Source organism: Temnothorax curvispinosus, unplaced genomic scaffold (assembly GCF_003070985.1).
Source record: "Temnothorax curvispinosus isolate PA1 unplaced genomic scaffold, ASM307098v1 QBEX01012062.1, whole genome shotgun sequence".
Classification (NCBI taxonomy): domain Eukaryota; kingdom Metazoa; phylum Arthropoda; class Insecta; order Hymenoptera; family Formicidae; genus Temnothorax; species Temnothorax curvispinosus.
Genome location: NW_020221842.1, coordinates 172,058 through 191,194, shown reverse-complemented (window position 1 = coordinate 191,194; position 19,137 = coordinate 172,058). Strand labels below are relative to the sequence as shown.

Genomic DNA, 19,137 nt, shown 5'->3' with positions numbered 1-19,137 from the left:
TTTTTTACGTTTTTTTTAGCAACTTTTCCGAGTTTATTTGTTAAAATTTTGTTTACTTATTGTTCTAAAAGTCTAAAGTATTGTTTCGTATTCTATAAGGTTGAAAGATACTCTGAAATTTTTTTATATGTTTTAAACATTTTTAAAGTTATTTAATAAGCTCAGGACACGAACGACCCATGGACAGAAGTTACGTTGGTCGAAAATCAAAACAAAGGGCAGGGGCTGAGGGTTAATCTCGCTCGCGATCTGTCCGCGAGGAACTGTCTTCTCCAAAACCGTCAAGGAGAGAAGACTGTTTTACATAATTAATCAGGGGGGGAGGCGGGGGAATTGGAAAGAGATGCGAGTTCACTCACCTAGAGGTAGGTCGCAGAGCAGGCAGCACGCGGCGATAGCGCCCGCGGACGCGCCGCTTATCTTGTTCAGCAGCAAGTGCGGCGCGTACTTTTTGAAGCAGACCGCCACGCCGACGTGGTAGATGCCGAGGAAGCCGCAGCCAGCGAATGACAGATTCATGTTGCCCTTGTCGCTCCGACTTGGTGACGCGACGACAACACTCGCCGGATCGTTTTCCACGTCGTTCACTTCCTCCTTCCCTGTACCCTGCCTTCTTTCTCGCTTCCAAGGATCCGCACGAGTCCTTCACGCCCAGAAACGAAGGTTATACGCAACGGGTGTTCCGCGTTATCCGCGAAAAAATCGCGGTCACGATCACGGGATTACGCACACTCTCGTGTGCGAAAAGCGTGAAAGAAAAGCGCGGAGTAAAACGACGTTTTCGTCTCTTCCAAGGAACGCTGTCGATTTCGTGTGTAACGTTAACGTGTCTTCCAAGATGCGCGTTACGTTCGTGCCGACACGCGAGACGACACATGTACCACGACGGCCGATAGTGTACTGTCAACGAGCAACAGCTGTTGGCCGTTCGTTCCCGTCTCCCGATTAAGTACCCGAGCGCGTCGACGAAGAACAGAGAGAGCGAGATGATAAGGAAGAAAGGAAAGACGTTCATACACATCACGGGGGACCGACTGCAACAGCGATAACGCTCGCGCGATAACGAGAGAGGCCACGTATGACGTTACGCCGCGCGATTGGCTCGCGCCGGGTGGTGTGGTTCGCCGACCACGCCTACCACGTGCGGGCGTTCGCAAATGCACTCCAGCCAAGTCCGGCCAAGCCAGCCCGAATCCGTGAGAAATTGACCAATCACAGGGGAACATGAGAAGAATAGTCGACTGTGATTGGATTCAATTTTTTATGGCTAAAGGGTTTTTCGGGTGTTTTCGAAATCTATCTTTTGGGGTACGGTATATATAAACAATTTTATATATACTTATTAACGTGTAACTCTATATATTAATATAGATGTTTATATAGAGTTACACGTTACACTCTAATTATAATATAGATGTCTGTGATACCCACTGGCAGCATGGAAGCAAGCGAAATAAACTTAGGCCGGTATTCATAGTTATTTAATGCTAGGTGCTAGGTCTACAATGCAAGTCGTAAAGTCGTGAGTCATAAGAATTGACCAATCACAATCGAATTTGAGGAGAATAATCGACTGTGATTGGTCAATTCTTACGACTCACGACTTTACGACTCGCATTGTAGACCTAGCATAAAACCGTCTTAAGTTCAATCTTAAGATGTCATAAACCAATCACAGAGCCGTATTAGCGTCTTAAGACATTACTTAAGACGATCTTGAAGAATAAATACCGGCCTCAGACACAATGAGAAAAATAAGGAATAAGATAAAGAAATAAGAAATAAAGCATGTTGCATCTCACTTTAATGTACGTGTACTGAAGTGAGATGCGACATTCCCTTATTTCTTATTCCTTTGTCTTACTTTTTATTTTTCTAATTGTGTCTGAGCCCCTCCGTGTCTTGAAAAAAAAGATCGTCGCTGCACAAAATGCCGAGTATCTATCGGTAATACAGACCGTTGTTTACCGACAACGAGCTGCAAATAGTGCCGCGAATGACCACTGTTCGTCTTGAGTGGCCACGCCAATCGACCACGTCACAATTGGCTGATTTAAAATAAAAATATATCTGATTGGCTGGTCCAGCAGGTCCAGTGGAAAAATGTTGTCGCAACGTGGCACGTGGTCAAACGGTACGCTTCCTTCACCGCTTCAACACGTGGAAACAAGAAAATAAACTCTCTTACAAGTAAGTATAAGCTAGTATACTTTGTAGTATATAATTATAATAAATATATGATATTATGATATAGCATTTTGACATGCTAACAAAGCGCAAAGATAATTACATTTTATTATATTTTATTATATTATTACTTTATATCTTTTATCTTTTTTCAGAGAGAGAACATGACATCCAATTATCATTCTTCACATTGCGATAGTGATGTCCAATATCCTTATACTGACAGAGTAGTGGTAGGAGAGGATTATGTTGATTTCATATATCAATTTGTGAAGGACAGCAATATATCCGCAAAAAACTGTACGAATACTACTAGCATAAGTAATATTCGTAATAATATAATAGGAACACCTCGCAATTTTCCAAACCATGAAAATTTTCTTATGGTACGTATGTGCATTTTCTGATATTATCTGTTATTCACGAATATAAAAGAAGCGGACTAATTGAGACGCGATTGATGATGCGCAAAAGTTATTTTAAAGTTTTAAATTTTTATATATTTTCCAACTTTACATGGTAAACTGCGCGCCGACTAAATTGTCAGACTTGAAACACAGCTCTGGGTTGGAATAGTAATAATCCTCTCCTGATATTATATCTGTATTATTATTATCTCTATAATTATTATTATTCTATACAATTATTATATTTCTATAGAAAGTAATCGCAATCTAATTTTATGCTACAACATTTGGTAATAGTCAGTACTTTTTTCCAAGTAGCAAAGATGACGTCATAGACGTTATTAAGACGTCATTTGACGTCACTTTATTATAATTGGGTTTTTGCTTTTTATTACAGAAGAAGTATGATTTCGATATTTCAATATCTCCATGGCAGAAACAAGTGCCATATACTTTTGCATCACAGCGTTTTAGAGATACTTATTATCATGATATTGGTAAGTAACATTTGAATTGATAAACAAGATATTGGCAAGAAAAATGTTTATGTTAAGAAAAGGTTTTCTATTTAAATTTTCTATTTTGAAGATCTTGAATTTCATGAAGCTGTATATCCAATCCGAGTCTCTATATATGAAGTATATAATTATGGGAACGTAACTGAAGTTTGGGCCCAAGATTCTGATGATGAGAGTCGGTGGCTTCTATTGTGGGATGGAGACCCTCAGTTCTACGGAATTTCTACATCCAATAGACGCAGACATTCGGAATCACGGATATTTTCCCCGATTTTACGGTCTTGTAACCAAAGGTTTAAAACCAAAAAGCTTAGACTACAATTTATATCCAACTCTTGCACACAGCTAGATGCTGTGTTGCTGATCGGTACATCAAAATTGATTTTACCTAAAAATCCTGAAGATGAGAGTTTATCGAGTTTATCTGAACTGTTACATCGCATTTGGGTACAAAGACATTCTTGCTCGAGTTATTGTATTTGTTGTTCTAAACAAAAACAAAATGACTTTCAAAAGAAAGATGCTTGGAACATGTATCTATTGGAGGACTTTCATAATACAACACGTGATTATGAAAATGCACACTCGGATATACTTGATCTTCAAAAGGAATTTCCTAAATATTGCGTTATTTGTAAAAGGTATTATAATTGTCGATATTAAGTAACATTCAATCTTATTTTATTTACTTAATAATGAAAATGTGTTTCAATGTTATTTGCAGCGATGTAGCAACGAGTTTTCACAAGAGTAAGCTCGCGCACAAGCAAGTATCTCGAGAGGAAGATGTGCCATCTTCTAAACAGGGACATGTGAATCACCCTTTATTAAGAAATCATTGGAATTATGTAAAATTTATAGAAGATATCAAACTCTCTTCGGGAGACTCCAAGGAGCAACTTGACAGTTTTTCTGCGTTTTCTGTAAAATATTTTTGAAGTTTATTTTTCGTTATAATTTATTACAACATAATCTCATTTATTAAAATTTTATGTTTTGTTTTTGCAGGATGAAATAATACTAATGATATTAAAATACTTGGATATGAGGTCGTTTTGCCGTATGAGCAAAGTAAATAAACGCCTCAATAATTTAACACAGGATCCTTTTCTCTTTAAATGTTTGAACTTGCGAAATTTAAGAAAAGAGTACTCTAGGGATTCATCCTTTTGTTATGATAAAATTCTGTCTTATTTTGCATCCAAATGTAAATATTTACAACAGTTGGATCTTACAGCGAGCTGCATTTCTGCTCCGGATTTCGTAAACTTTCTTCAGAGTTGCGGCGATGGTTTAACGCACTTACGATTAACTAGCTGCAATTTTGTTGACAAATTATCTATATTAAAAATTTCAGAGATATGCAAAAATTTGAAAGGTACATAAATAAATATGATTGTTAAGATTACAGATAAACCGTATGTGACTAATATATACATTTTTTTTTGTTTTTTGTTTAGTATTGGATCTCAGTTATTGTACTCTGGAGGGAATGGACCAAGAAGTTTTGAGTCTCGGAAATCTAGAATTTCTAGAGAAATTAGACCTTGGATGGTGCGGTATAAGAGCTGAATCTCTTTGCAAAATACTGCAAAAAACTCGCCGGATGCGTGACTTAAATTTGAACATGCTGTCTTTTTCGTACGATGATAGAAGATTATTACATTTAGACGCAATCACAATACAGTTAAAAAATTCGTGTCCAGACTTGGAAATAATAGATTTATCGGGCAATATTATTACATTGCAAGGTATTCATGCCCTCGCTGAATGCAAGAATTTACGAAAACTGACAATGATGGAGATGTACGTGTGTGCTAGATTTTCTTTTAAAACACATATTCTTTATCAAAATGTTTATTTACATTTCTTGCAAACATTATGAAATGGTTATGTTGTTTTTCTTATTGCGATTGAAAAACCGTATAATAATATGACTTTTGTTACAGAAACATATTCGCACCGGCAGGATATTGCATAATCGATAAGCATAGCTTGCATAGATTGTTTTCCTCCTGTCAACGCTTAGAAGAAGTCAATTTGATAGATCTCAATTCTGTGCACTATCCCAATTTCTACGTCCACGATGACGATCTGACACTGTGTAAAAACTTAAGACAATTATACTTGTGGGGTATATCTAGTTTCGCAATTCTTGAGCAGTGTCCTAAACTACAAACAATCTACGTTCTGCGGGACGGGTCCATCGCCATGGACGGGTCCATGCGTGATGGCCAGGCGTTCGTTGCTCAGGCGAAGGAAAAATATCCACACGTGTCCATCCTTAAATATCAACCCAGGGGGAGATGGTAAATCGGATCGACATCGATGAGACGTCGATGGCGTCTACAGCTTTAAAAGCAATTCGATCTTGATGATAATGATGAGGGATATTATGATGATGAAGGAAGGTGGCAGTCTTACCAATTTGGCTGAAATTTAACAATATATTATGTATTTTGGCGTGTTAAATTCGAATATAAAAGCTAAAATCGTCGCTATCAAGTAGAAACAAAAGTTATAAAGTACTAAAAGTGACAATTTTCGGGTTAAGAAATATTCTATATCGACATCAGGGTATGTATACAGGTACATACATGAGTATCAGAGAAAGCATGCGCAGTGATGTAAAAGTGCACAAAATTTGAAATAAATAAGAGTTTTGATATGATTCTTGTATATTTACATATATTATAGTATAAAAAAAATTTAGAAGTTTGCGAGGGAGGGCCTCCACCCTTTCCTCTGCACTCCCACGCTCAAAAAAACTTTTCCAAACCTAAACCTATTTCTGACAAACTGAAATTTGATTTTGCACTTTTAATCCATGCGTGATAAGCACTTTCTTGCTTGTAATTAAAAATTAAATAAATCATTACATTAAATGAAAATATATTCTATATATAAAAAAAATATAAAGTAATAAAAGAAATATAGATACGATAGAAGACGACATAATAACTTTTTTCGAAACACTGGATTCTGTATAAAAACGGAGTCACGTGGTCGTGCCTCACGCATGCGCGTCAGCCTATAGCGTGCGAAAAATTCATCGCACGGTCCTCTCCTCCTATTTCTCCATTTCGCGGACACCCAATAGGGCAGCGATCATGTAATTTTTTCCCCGAAGCGGGGGGAGGGAAAGAATGTAAGAAGTGAAAAGTGTGAAGTGTTCCTGACGTTTCGCGTGCTCCTGACAGTTCGTGCGATCATATATATAACCCGTGTCTTCGATCGACATGGATCGACACGTGATCGCTTTGTGACTCGCGAAGTAGGTTCACGGCGCGAAGTACGTTCACGCCACGCCAGTTCACCTCAGTTCACGCGGAATCGGAATGAGCGAAGGGCAGCGAAGTGTTTCGCTCGGAGTTACGTGATCGGTGGTGGCCCACGGCACGCAACGACGACGGAGATGTGCGCGCGTCCCCTCGCCCCGCGTTCATAGAGTGGACGCTGCGATTTTGACCATTTTGACGACGCGCAGTAATGTCGCGCGGCTCGCAGACATCCGCCCGATTCTCGTCGGCGCCGGCGGCGTCGCGCCACCAGGACGTCGCGGTCGCGCCGCTGCCGAAGGCCCTGACGGACGAGTCGACGTTGGCGAGGTATTTCCGCGCGGGCAACCAGCGCGGCATCGCCGTGTACCTCGACCAGCTCAAGAGCGACCCGAAACGATGCAGGGAGTTCGCCAAGCGAGCCAACTGCCTCGACATCCTCGTCCAGCTTCTGCGCTGCGAGAACCACCGGATCGTCGACCGGAGCCTGAGCATACTCGCGGACGTTTGCATGACCGACGACGTCAGGGAGAAGGTATATGCTCCTTTCGCCTCTACTCCAGGTGTAGGAATCGTTGTTGATGCTTTCTCAATTTGGAGTTGGTTTCCTCCGATTAGAGTCTTATCACGTCTGAATAGGCTTGTCAACGTTGCTTTGTAGATAACATATAAAGAAATATACTCCGAAGCAATATATATTGGCCAATCATTCTATCTAATAATCATAATAGATTAACAGTCATGATACATGTATATCTAACGATCATAATATATGAATGTCTAAGTGCCTTCTGAATATACATGAGGTCTGTTCTTTACAGTTTTTGTATTTGAATTGAGTATATATAATTTAGACGTTGGAGAGAAAGAGAGTAAATTAGAATGTTCATCTAGAAGGAATAGATTTAAGCACTTGACCCATTCCCAGGATTGACGCTGCATGTCACGTGTTTGGAACATATCTATGAGAAGCGCAAAAATGTTTATTTTCTTTTCACACATCGATTGTCAACAATGCCCAACTTTTCAGTAGTGTCGTGATGACGCTTTGGAAAGCGTCTTGGTGCTATTGAAATTTTTTTTAAACACTTGTAAAAAAATGCTGTCTTATGTAAAATTTTAGATGAGCTAAAAACCAAATAGAAAGCGCACTACGCAACACTACCTATGAAGATACAGTCTTATTTAACATATACAATATTTTATTATTATATTCTTATAATAATAAAAAAAATTCTACTGTGGTATACATGCGAGACATATAAAACTTGCCGGACAGACAACTTATTTGTAAAAGTCATTTTAATTAATAATTATCTTCCATTTCATCGCTAATATAATAATGCAGTCCGTATTATATGAAATAATTGCCGCCTAAGTTTATCAAGTATATTCTAAGAGATATGTTCTATAAAGCTGCATAATGTCATTTTTTTCTGCGCTCAAAATAAATCTATAATTAGAGAGTAGAAGCAAAGGAAACAAGACGAAGAATGCAGGAGGTACAATAGATTAAATATTTCTTTTCGATCCTCATTCTTATTCTATTCAGACGCAGGGTGTAGATATTTTTGTTCTCTATGTTTCACTTACTTCCTTTGGTCTGATATGGTCGTATATCATGCGTGGTAAATGTGAGTGGAAGAACAGGAAGAGAATCTTAGGAGCATTCAACTGATTCATAATATAGACGAGATTAGATTGGGGCAATGCACTATATGGACGAGTGTATAGGAAATGTAACATGAAGTAAAGTTGACAATGTGTAAAAAAAATAAGAGAAATGATATAGAAACATTAGTATATTACTTTATGTTATATTTGTGATAATGCTAATAATAATAATATTAATAAAAATATGTCAGAAGACGTCAAATTAAAATAAATGATAAAACAGAAGATGATAATATAGGATAACAAAAAGTATTTTTTTTTATTGTGTATAAGTTGTGTATAAGTGAATTGTAAAATTTCAGGTAAAGAACAGCAAGATAGGATTCAACGTAGTATTCATAATAGAAAACCTCGAGTGGAATGCCATGCTGCACTGTCGTGCTTGCAGGCTCGTCAGTAACTTATCGGAATGTAGCTGGCACGCTGAAGAATTATGCAATGCTGGAGTGATGAAAGCACTTGTGACACTCCTAACGTCAAAAACCGACGTTCAAACTTATTGCATGGCTGTCAGAGCTGTAAGGTACAAAATTATTCTCGATTCCATAAATGTAATTTCTCTTTTATGCTGTATTTGTTTCAACTGTATTTATTTCATTATAAATTTCACGCATTTTATGTTATAATTATAGATATCTGTTTCAATTATATATTCTATTACATTTGCAGGAATATCTGGAACGTTTACAAAAACATTAGGGAGACGATGGTGGAGTTGGAAATCGTCAAGCTGATTGCTCAATTATTCGTTACGGCCGAAGAGAGGTCCAATGTGGATGCTAAGTACGGCAGACTCGTGGACGCGTGCTTGAAGGCCATGTGTACATTTCTCGACACTTTAGACCCGCGATGCGCACAACAGATGCATGTGAACAAGAACATGTGGGGCTACAAGTGTCTTATGCGTTGCTGTAGCACGGGCAACAATAAGATGGCTGTTAAATGCCTTTATACTCTCTGTCAGATAGCGGAATGTCGATTAAATCTAGGTATTTCTGGCACGGTCGAGGAGCTCATAGCGTTGATAAACACGGCGGACGCCAACTCCAACCTTCTGTGCAAGGAGATGCTGATTAGCCTGTGTTTGTTTTGTCGAGAAGCAGTAAATCGAGACAAGATCAGGCAGAGCGATGGATTGCAGGTTATCCTGGCGCTGTTGAACAAGCCGGAGCACGAACATCACCATCTCAAATTGTTGGAAGCTCTCTCACTGTTCATCCACGACGAAATCGGCCTCGACATTCTGACGAGACACGGCATATTGGAGGTTCTAGTAGCGAAACTGACGAATGTCGTAGCTAAGAACAGTGAAAGGAACAGCGCATCAAGAAAACGTCCCAGCGACTACCTGATCGAGGATTATTACAAGAAACCTTCCAAGTACTCCACTTCGAGGTGAAATAAATTACATAATATGTATATTTAGGATATATAACATCCGAATCTTTTAATCTCTAGGATATATGACATCCGAGTTTATATTGAAATTAACTACATTTAATCACTTTGCAATTCAGATACAGTATGGATTACTACCGCGACGATTGGAGTCCGAGGAGCGCTACAAGTGCCTCCTCCTCGTCGTCACCTAGCACACCGCCCTTGCCACCTTACTTCGACTTGAACGCAGAAATTGATGATCTCGAAGATGACGTTTACAGCCCGGTTTACAGCGATAAAGAATGCGATAACGAAGGTACATTATCTTTCTTTATTACCGTAGACAGATTTTTTTTTATTTTGCTACATGTGATTTGATCGCAATTAAGATCTTGGACAAAGTATATTTCAAGTCATTCGTTTTAATTAAATTAATGCTTCCGCATGTTCTGTTGTAGAAGAAGAAGCTGCTTCCCCTAAGAGCTACAAATCATTAACAACTGTCGAAGCTGATTCCGATTCTTCTTCTCTCAACTCTGAGACATCTTCGGAAACGAATGCTTGTGAATACTATACGTTATTTCTGCTGAGTAAACTGAGTCTCTCCGTTAAGCCCATCGACAAATTGGCTGAGTCCACGACCATCAAATCGTTGATGGATTATATAAAATACACAAAAAAGCAAAACGCCCTAAAAAGCACCGCAATCAAAATATTGGCGAGAATCATGGGGTAAGATTTCTCAAATTATAAACTTCGCGTTTACACAATTGTTCCTTTCGCATTTATATTCGTGGTTTTAGAAAGATTTCATTCGCATAACGTTTATATTTTTCCTAATTCACTTTGTCCAGGAACCCGGTGTATTTCATGCCGTTGCTGAAGCAGGGAGTGGTATTTGAAATGCAAACTCTGCCGGAAACGGAAGAATGCACGTCCTATTTGCGCACGGTGGCGGAAACCGGCGGTGCCATCGGGCAGCTATCGTTTATATTGCAGCGCGGCGAAGAGGAGGACAAACTGCTGACCGCGGTATCGATACCGCTTCTCATTAAAACACAGTGTACTCTCAAGTGTTTGCTGAAGAAATGCGGTGGACTGCAACTGATATTCGATCTGCTAACAGATTCGTCGCATAAGTTACACAAGCGGGCGATCTGGTCAATCTGCCAGTTGGCGAAAGCGCTTGAGATCCATTTGGACGATTACTCGATCACTGAAACGATGACAAAGGTCGGCGAGCTGTGCGATTACCCGAGATTACCTTTCGGCGAGAGAAATCGTACGAAATCACCTGTATCCTCGATGGTGACGTTCGAGCTGGATGACGGCACGACCATTAAGGCTTGCAGGCGAATGCTATGCAAGTGTTCGCCCGTCTTCTCCGTCATGCTGGAGGGTAACTTCAGCGAGTCGAGTAAAAAACGAATACGATTGAGGGACGTGTCGCGCGACGGCTTGAAGACGCTGATACTAGCGGCGAGCGGTGCCGCTAGCATTGTATATACGTTCGAGAATCGAAGCATCGAGTCGCTGCTGGACGCTGTGCTGCTGGCCGACTATTTCCTCATGCCGGACCTGGTAGACACGCTGACTGAGAAATCCTTAAATAAGCTCAATCACGAGAACATCTGTCGAGCTTGGCGTTGGGCCAGGAACCACTCCTGTCACGAATTTAGATCTTATTGTGTCAGGAGCTTACTAACCGCGAAAATGTCGTGGAGTGAAACGATGCGGACGTTCCGTGAGTTCTACATCGCCAATGCCTTCGACGATTTACTATGCGAGATCAAGGACGAGTTACTATGCGACATCAAGGACATAATCATGGATGTGTTGTGCCAATGTTAAAGACATTGGAAAGACAGTTATCGAATTCGGATCAGTGCAATTATGATGAATAAGGATGATTTTTCGATCTGTACAATAAATCTTCGAAGAATGGGCTCTAAGATAATAATAGAGTAAACTTGACTTTTTTATCATTAATTTATGTTTGCTCTAGTCTCCGGAATCTTTTTATGGAAATTCTTTGCATAAGCATGGCGCATTTCTAATGGCGAGGTTATTTGATAATTATACAGGACGTCTCTGAAAAAAATAATCTTTTTAATAAAGGTGATAGGAGAGGTGAAGTGGAGTAAAAAATGTTGTAGCAATAATGTCGAAAACGCATAGTTAGTCAGATAAATGTTGATAAGTTTTCGATACGACCACCATTTTTCTTATGCAAAATTCAATTTGTTGCAAAAGTTATTGCTGTATCTCTTGTACATCTGCAACAACAATGTTACTTACAGCAATGATAGAATTCCAAAAATTCTCTTTATTTTTGAATGTATTTGTATAAACTATTCGTCTTATTGCATCTCAAACATAAAAGTCTGAATAAATTATAAAAAGAATCAAGATCGTGTGTTTAAAAACGATGTAAAAAGTTCGAGTCAATAAAATTCAAGAAGATCATGTAATCGAAATGCAGACATAAAATCATATCTGTGATCTGTGAAGTTTATCAGAGTTTAAGTAATGTTATTAATATTAAACATTGATGCGTTTAACAGTTTATTTAACATTTATCTAATAAGATATGCATTTTTGATATTATTAGAGGCATCTTTTTCAGAGACACATATTCTTGTAACTATCGTTAAACATCTCTCGTTACATATATTAATTCTGTACATATGTTAAGATGTTCCAAGCATTTGTACATAATACAGTTAACAAATAGAAATACTTATAAAATCATCATCTTCCATGTATTAATGTTTTTTTGTATTTAAAAATATACAATAAATTCTGTTCATGAAATGTCTCAAAAATATAATTATGTGTATTGTAGATAAAAATCATGAGAACAAACTGCTCTTGTACATTCGCTTTTCTAGATGCATCGCCTATTTTTAAGGGTGTCTCATAAGTAATATACAGTCTTTTTGAGATATCTCTTTTTTAATATGCCAATACAAAGTGCATTTCTCGATTTTTCTTGCATAATATAATTCTTGGTGTAAAAATCTTAATACTCCTGCTATATAAGCCTATTTACAATTTTTATAATAAAATTTATTATGAAATTTTATTTGAATTGACATAAAATAAATTCGTTTGACAGCGAAATATTCTTTCGAATAATGTTAATTCAAGATATTTTTTCACATATTTTATTATAAATATATAAATATTAAACTTAATTTAAACAGAATTACTAAAATACGAATCAAGATGTAATAAATGCACTATGTATATTGGCTTATTAAAAAAATTAGATATCTCGATAACAATCCAGAAATTTTAAGAAAAAAATTACTTATTTTTTTATAAGGAATACGATAGTATCGGTTTATACAGGATACCCCCATTAAACACCCTATATATGTGTTTATGAACGCGTATATATACGCATTCGACAAATATAATGAATTATATATATATATATACAATTTAATTCCTTACATCACGTCAATAATAAAATTCTCGTCAGTCGTAATCATTTAACGTCTTCGTTATATTTTTCTGTCAGTCAGCTTCAGTTTGATTGGTTCTGATGGCACGGAGATCAAATGCAAAATCATCTTAATGCTGTCTCGATTTTCGCACTCAATCTTGAAATGTTTAATGAGCTACAAGGAAACAATATACGGTTGTAGTTACGAATTGGAATTAATTGCACGATTGGTGACTCACCTGCGCCAACGTAAGAGACAATTGGGTTTCCGCGAGTCTGCGACCGATGCAGTTCCTCAAGCCTGCCGCGAATGGTACACTGGCACGTGCGTCTTTCACTCCCTGACAGTCGCGTGAATCTTCGGTCACTCTCAGCCACCTTTCTGGCCAGAAGTCGTTAGGCCGTGAAAAATATTTCTCATCGCGGCCGCTCGAATAAAGCGATATGAGAATTAACTCCTAGAAAAAAAAAGAAAGTAATTTCTTTCAATTAGTTATCTCACCTAACGGCTCGCTCGGCGGAGCGAATGATTTGCAAGTGGGCTAATTTTACGGCGAATCTTTTTTACCCCTTTTGGCACAAAATAACCGCCAATTGTGGCGTCCACCGGCAAGTATCTCGTAAGGAATGGCGCGACGGGATGCAGCCTCAGAGTTTCCTTCCACGTACTCCTTAACAGCATATGTTTTGCAAGTTCCTCCGGTGACAAGTCTTTGATGTCATGGAATAATCGATCTTGCAGCTCGGGGCGACCACTGAGCAATATCAATGCCCATTGCAGGGTAACCGATGTCTAAATAAGCGATCGCAGATTTATAATTTTGCTATACAGAATGTCCCATCGCTTTAATTATTAAAATAATAAGAATATATAATATCAATTTCAAAACAATTAATTTGAAGTTAAAATCGACTTTTTCGCCAACTAAAATAACTTTTGGCTAAAGTTCAATTGTAAATGCCAAATTAGTGATTTCAAATAATTATGCCCCTTCCCCTCCTTACTTAATTTTAGATTTAAATTTGTCTCGTATTATTATACATATATATCTCGTAACCAAGTAATACAAACTAGAAGAACTAATAATTCAATTTTAAATAAATTAAGAACGTAGGGAAAGAGGGAGATAAACTCTTTTTCATATAAAGCCTTGTTATATCATTCATTTTAATTCCTTAAAAAATTTGCTTTAAGACGAATAGTACCTTTTTTCTTGTTACTCTAAATTTTGATAATTCATAGAACATTCTGAATATATTTATAAATTAAAAAACGTACTGTGTCACCGGCGGCTATGATGAAATCGGTGATGATTCTGTCCACCTTATCGTTGTCAACACCGTTATTCATAATCATTTTCAGAACTCCGTCACCATCAAGCTGAATTAAATGCGGCACCAGATTCTGCACCTTGTCCAGCACCGTATCGACAGTCTCAACGAACTTGGTCCACACTGGTAATTTGAGCTTCATCGCCAACTTGGGCGGCATCATCGAAAGAGTTGCGGAGTATATGAAAACCCGGTGTAACATCAATGCCACGTACTCTATCTCAGAACGTATTCCCGACCCGCAATCCCGCCATCGCGAACCTATCAGACTCGCTAGCATCACTATAAAAGAAATTGACACGTCGATCAGCATTGTTGTTAATTGCAAATAATCATTTAATCGTTTAATCTTAATTTTACGCAATTGCGAATAATCGTTTAATCATTTAATCGTAATTTTACGCAATCGACGAGTGTGCGCGTAATGCACTAATAAATGATATAAATGTTATTTAAGAAAATATATAATTTAATAATTAATAACAGCAAATTAATTGTTAAAAATGTTATCACGCAATCGCTCTCTAAAGTTTACCCTCGATGGACCACTGATACAGTTGATGTTCCAGGTCCGGTATTGTACAGCCGGTTTGGCTGAATGTTTTCCATTTCCTCGCGAGATTTTCAGCAGCTTCCTGGCACGGTACAAGAAAAGTCTTTGGTTGAGGCTTCAACATCACTTGATTGAGAATTTGCCGATGTTGCCACCACTCTTGTCCGTCCCTATCCCAAAAACCCAACGTTCTTTCGTTATCGAACTGTTTTACGATAAGTCGAATTGTTTCGCTTGAGAGAAAGAGAACTCAGACGAACGATACGTTTGATTAAAAAATTATTTTAAAAAAATTGAAATTTTTATTCTTCTAAAGCATCTTAAACTTTTTAGATACGTTATTTTGTAATCTCATCTAATATTATTATCTAATTCTATTAGACTTTTTCAGAAGAATAACATACCAATGGGAGAATAACATTGTACATACATGAAGAGCAGACCTCGATACTGCTCTCGGATCTCGTTGTACAGCCTCCAGGCTTCCGGCAAGAAATGCTGCGGCGTGGGGCCCGCGAGATCGATTAATATCTTACGATATTCATCGGGCGAACTGACGAAAACGGCTCGCACCGGTCCAATCCGTTCCCTGAAGACCGGTCCAAGTTCTCGGTGCCTTTTGTCCACGTATTCGTGCAGTTTCTCCGCGCCACCGGCCGATATCAGGGACAGCATCGTGCCGAACAAGGGGAGACCTCGCGGCTCGGGTGGATCCTTTCTCGCCGAAGTGCCGAAATTTCGCGCCAAGTTCCTTACCGAGTCTCGACCGGTGATGTTCCACGAAGGAGGAGCAGTAGCAGCATTGTTCTCGTTCAGTGTTAAAGGTCGTGAATCGAATCCAAATGCTCCGCGCTTGGTGAACGAGACGTTGAAGTCGTCGCGATGGTTCATCGACCTTGCGAATCTCCGTATTGCTCTTCGCGTAGTATGCATCTCTCCAGCGACACCGGGTATACAGCAAGACCGAGAGACGAGTGTGCAGCTTCGCTGTCAACGAGAAATCAGATCGTGATCGTATCGAATCTGATACGCGTATACCGATTCAGCGCTTCGCGATTCAGCAATTTTTTCTTCAAGTCGACGAAATTATTACAAGACGAATAATGTATGCAAACGAGAATAAGCAAGTTTTATAAAAATACAGGCAAACGAAAAGAAAACATCGGTTTAACGTACCGCGGCATGTAATTTCATTGTTTTGAAATACATGTAAATACAATACCGCTCTTTGGCGCGTTTAAATAATGTAACATAACACGGTTGAGTTGTTTGTTTCGAACGCTAAACAGGATCTTGTATCCGGAGGATGTATCTGTGGAGGCGGTATCCGGATATCCCACCGATATTTCTTCACCTTTCGTGCTGTCCTAACATAACTCATTATGCGCGCTGAATCAGGAGATAAGAAGCGCAGTTAAGAAAACAGGATGGTATATAAGTAAAATGATATTATGCACGCACGCGCGTTGCGTGTGATTTTAATTTTAAGATTAATTAAAAAAATACAATTTGTCGAGATATTCCACGTCTTTATCTCTAAAATATAATTTTTATCTTATACTCAATATGTTTGTGCTATGAAATATCTAATTTCGTTGAAGCAGATGTAAGCTCTCGCTTTGTTTTTCGTATTCGAGTATAGAAAAAAAAAACATTTTTTGTTAAAAAAGTAAAGAATTTTTCAATTAAAAACGCGCAATTTTCACTCTAGGATTATTTTTTCTAATAAATAAAAATATTACGATAGAAATGTCAAGCTTAAATTTGAACAGCTGGTACAATACCTCCTTTTTTAAATTTTATCATTTGTAACAAATTATATATTTACATGCGCTCGAATAAGGCCGTATAGTCCATAAAATCATATGTATTATTTTTAACACAGTACAATAATGTACGTAAAGTATGAACAACTTTTTAAGGGAGATAGGAACTGTCTCACGCGAGCGAAGTGTGTGTGATTGCGTCAACGGACCAAATCTCAAAGCGCACTTAACGATAATGCACTATCCTTTTGGTCCAGTGTTTCTCAAATATACGTGTCAATTCAGTTCGGCAGTTTTAACTTTAAACGATTACGTTCTGCTTCGTCTTTAAAAGTTATACTGTGATCTCGTTCGATTTGCAATCAATCTTTCCTCCATCGCGATATTAAAGTTTATCGATTTATTTAATAAAATTCAATGAAATAAATTGTAATCGAGGCAAACTAAATTCAACCCGCCGGTGAAAAAAGAACAAAACGGTTCGAACCGGTTGGCATTTCAAAAAGATCGTTAAGAAGACCTAAATAGTTGTTAGTAACACAATAACATGAATGTATACACACCAATATTCGTGTTTCGGTTCTAATTAGTTCCTCTTCTTATATCGTTATAGTATATTGGAATTATCGAGCTATTAACATCGCCGCCTTATTACAGAACGTTGTATTTGAAAACTGAGACTTGCGTGACTCCTCCGTGTTCTCTCCTTCGTTATACCCAGCGTCTGGAGGCTCGAACTCCGTACGCGAACTCACGTACGTGCCGGTCCAACAAACTATGCTCGATTCTCCGGGGTCAAACTGTCGAACTCGTCTGGCAAGCATCGCGATCCTCACTCTACCGCGCATGCGGCCTCCTGGTTGCCGGTCGCCCGGCAAACCGGCCGGAAGCGGAGCCGACCGGAAGCGGTGCGGAGCGTAGTCCCGAGCCGATCGAGACGACCTTCTGCCTTCCACGCGAGACTGGATTCACGACAGGCTTGCAGGAGGAGATCGGGTACCGTTATCTGGAACTGCGCCGCCGTTTTATCCCTCGCGTCTCGAATTAGAGGCGCAATCGAATCCGTTCTTCCCGGGTTTCTATATAAGACAATTTAATTATCATTATACGCTAAAGCTCAGATTAATTTCATGATATTCGCTATTGAACAATTTTTTTTTTTACAGGGAATTATCGTCGTTGACTCGCCGTTTAAATTTTCTTACATCTTTTAAAGGATAAAGACGACCAGGCGCGTTCAAGGCGCGTCTCACCTTCGACGCGGGAAAAAGAAAATAAGAGAATTCTTCTCTCCGAGAAATTTTTAAATCACCCGGGGCAGGCGCCTGCAAATAAGGCACAGAAATCTGAATGTCAAAATAGCTGAGACACGGTCCGTCGAGAGCAGAGAGACAGAACACGTCGATTACATCCCGAGATATGCTAAGTTTATTCAAAGTGAATCGACTAGAGTTTTATGTCGCGCCTAGCTGCGTTCCCGGCCCAGAGATCCTCTAAGATTTCGGATGCATCTGATATATACCTGATAAACAAGGCACCATCTCCACCTTCTTTCCCTTCCTCCTCTTCCTCTTCCATTTCGCGTCTACAAAACAAGCGAGAGATGGGAGTTGTGACACGTTTTAGCTCGATAAATAATCATCTATAAATGTCCTTTTTGTCGGAGAGTTGAAAAGTCTTCTTACCTTTTGCGACGACGAGGTTTAAACGCCATTCGGCCCTTCCGTTTTCTTCCTTAATTGTCCCTAATTGTCTTTCATTTTGACTGAATCTCCTTCGAGCCTTCGGATAGCTTAAAAAAAATCTAAATCTAAATAAATGCGGAATGGAGGGGAAGGAGAAAATAGAGAAGAAAGAAACTGCGGATAAAAAAGAGCGCGACCAAACCTGTTCATCTCGCATCAACAAACAAACCACACATTGACGTTTGCTATTTTCACATAATTAATCAAACGCGTAATATCACAGTCGTGCATTGTTGAAGACAAAAGCAGTATTTTTTGCGCGATCGATCTCGGTTCCTTCATCAAGAGCCTCCGTTTTTTTCCAACGGCCGTTCTCCAGCCGGCGAAAACCCGTCAGTTCGCGATTTGAAGTGCGCGGAGTATCGATATCTCCCATCTCGATCGGAGTATCGATATCGCCGCTGGGGGCGCGAGGCGGCCCTCCCCCCCCTAGACTCCTAGACCCCACTGTTCGTGCCATATGATCCAAATTAATTCTCGCGCGCCGCGCGACACTTTCGGACGCGACGCTCACCGCGACGGCGTTATCGCGGCGTTATCAGACAACGAGGTATCGATCGATCATCTATCAGTCATCGGGTTCGGGTATCGGCGTCAGTCGTCCTTGCCGTTCTCGCGCCGTGATCTCCGTGTAATCCCCGGTTCCCCCGGCATTGGTGGCCGAGGAACGTCGTCGCGCACCTGACCCGTGGAGCTGCACCGCGCTGCACCCTCGCACCTCGCACTGCCGTCCTACCTGCACCCTCACCTTTATCCATTTTCTCTCTCTCCCTCCGATGCGCGTTCGCCGCGCGTTGCGGGGCGCAGAAAGTGCGAGCGAGTCGTGAAACCGCTACCGTTGACGAG

The 19,137-nt window shown here is 39.4% G+C and overlaps 4 protein-coding genes across 8 annotated transcripts in view; 2 read left to right on the top strand and 2 right to left on the bottom strand.

The window, feature by feature from the left end:
* LOC112462219 (patatin-like phospholipase domain-containing protein 3) overlaps positions 1–1,005 on the bottom strand; it is an 18,914-nt gene extending 17,909 nt beyond the window's left edge. Inside the window, exon 1 of one of the 3 annotated variants that reach the window (XM_025027865.1) lies at positions 360–1,005. In XM_025027865.1, the coding sequence (XP_024883633.1) occupies positions 360–519 (160 nt within the window). In that variant the 5' untranslated portion in view covers positions 520–1,005. The remainder of the gene's footprint in view (positions 1–359) is intronic. The other 2 variants (XM_025027864.1, XM_025027866.1) reach the window with 2 other exon arrangements.
* Positions 1,006–2,093: 1,088 nt separating this feature from the next.
* LOC112462206 lies at positions 2,094–5,783 on the top strand. The gene is made up of 8 exons (XM_025027842.1): positions 2,094–2,190; positions 2,343–2,573; positions 2,992–3,091; positions 3,183–3,753; positions 3,837–4,035; positions 4,121–4,490; positions 4,573–4,918; positions 5,062–5,783. Exons 2-8 carry the CDS (start codon positions 2,352–2,354, stop codon positions 5,423–5,425), a joined length of 2,172 nt encoding a protein of 723 aa, XP_024883610.1. The 5' UTR covers positions 2,094–2,190; positions 2,343–2,351; the 3' UTR covers positions 5,426–5,783.
* Positions 5,784–6,402: 619 nt separating this feature from the next.
* On the top strand, positions 6,403–12,274 carry LOC112462205 (armadillo repeat-containing protein 5-like). The gene is made up of 6 exons (XM_025027841.1): positions 6,403–6,925; positions 8,367–8,587; positions 8,734–9,459; positions 9,582–9,760; positions 9,903–10,176; positions 10,299–12,274. Exons 1-6 carry the CDS (start codon positions 6,602–6,604, stop codon positions 11,293–11,295), a joined length of 2,721 nt encoding a protein of 906 aa, XP_024883609.1. The 5' UTR covers positions 6,403–6,601; the 3' UTR covers positions 11,296–12,274.
* Positions 12,063–18,653, bottom strand: LOC112462207 (cytochrome P450 315a1, mitochondrial). Of its 3 annotated transcripts, none has more exons than XM_025027844.1 (10): positions 18,232–18,653; positions 18,069–18,131; positions 17,752–17,871; positions 17,110–17,625; positions 15,211–15,767; positions 14,763–14,950; positions 14,175–14,509; positions 13,464–13,688; positions 13,135–13,353; positions 12,063–13,070 (listed from the first exon to the last, which is right to left on the bottom strand). In XM_025027844.1, the coding sequence occupies exons 5-10, from the start codon at positions 15,711–15,713 to the stop codon at positions 12,954–12,956; spliced, it is 1,587 nt and encodes a 528-aa protein (XP_024883612.1). In that variant the 5' UTR covers positions 15,714–15,767; positions 17,110–17,625; positions 17,752–17,871; positions 18,069–18,131; positions 18,232–18,653; the 3' UTR covers positions 12,063–12,953. The 3 variants fall into 3 exon arrangements, with proteins under 3 accessions (XP_024883612.1, XP_024883613.1, XP_024883614.1); XM_025027845.1 differs by lacking the exon at positions 17,752–17,871 and having other exon boundaries at positions 18,232–18,350; positions 18,434–18,653; XM_025027846.1 differs by lacking the exon at positions 17,752–17,871 and having other exon boundaries at positions 18,232–18,338; positions 18,434–18,653.
* Between the last annotated feature and the right edge of the window lie 484 nt (positions 18,654–19,137).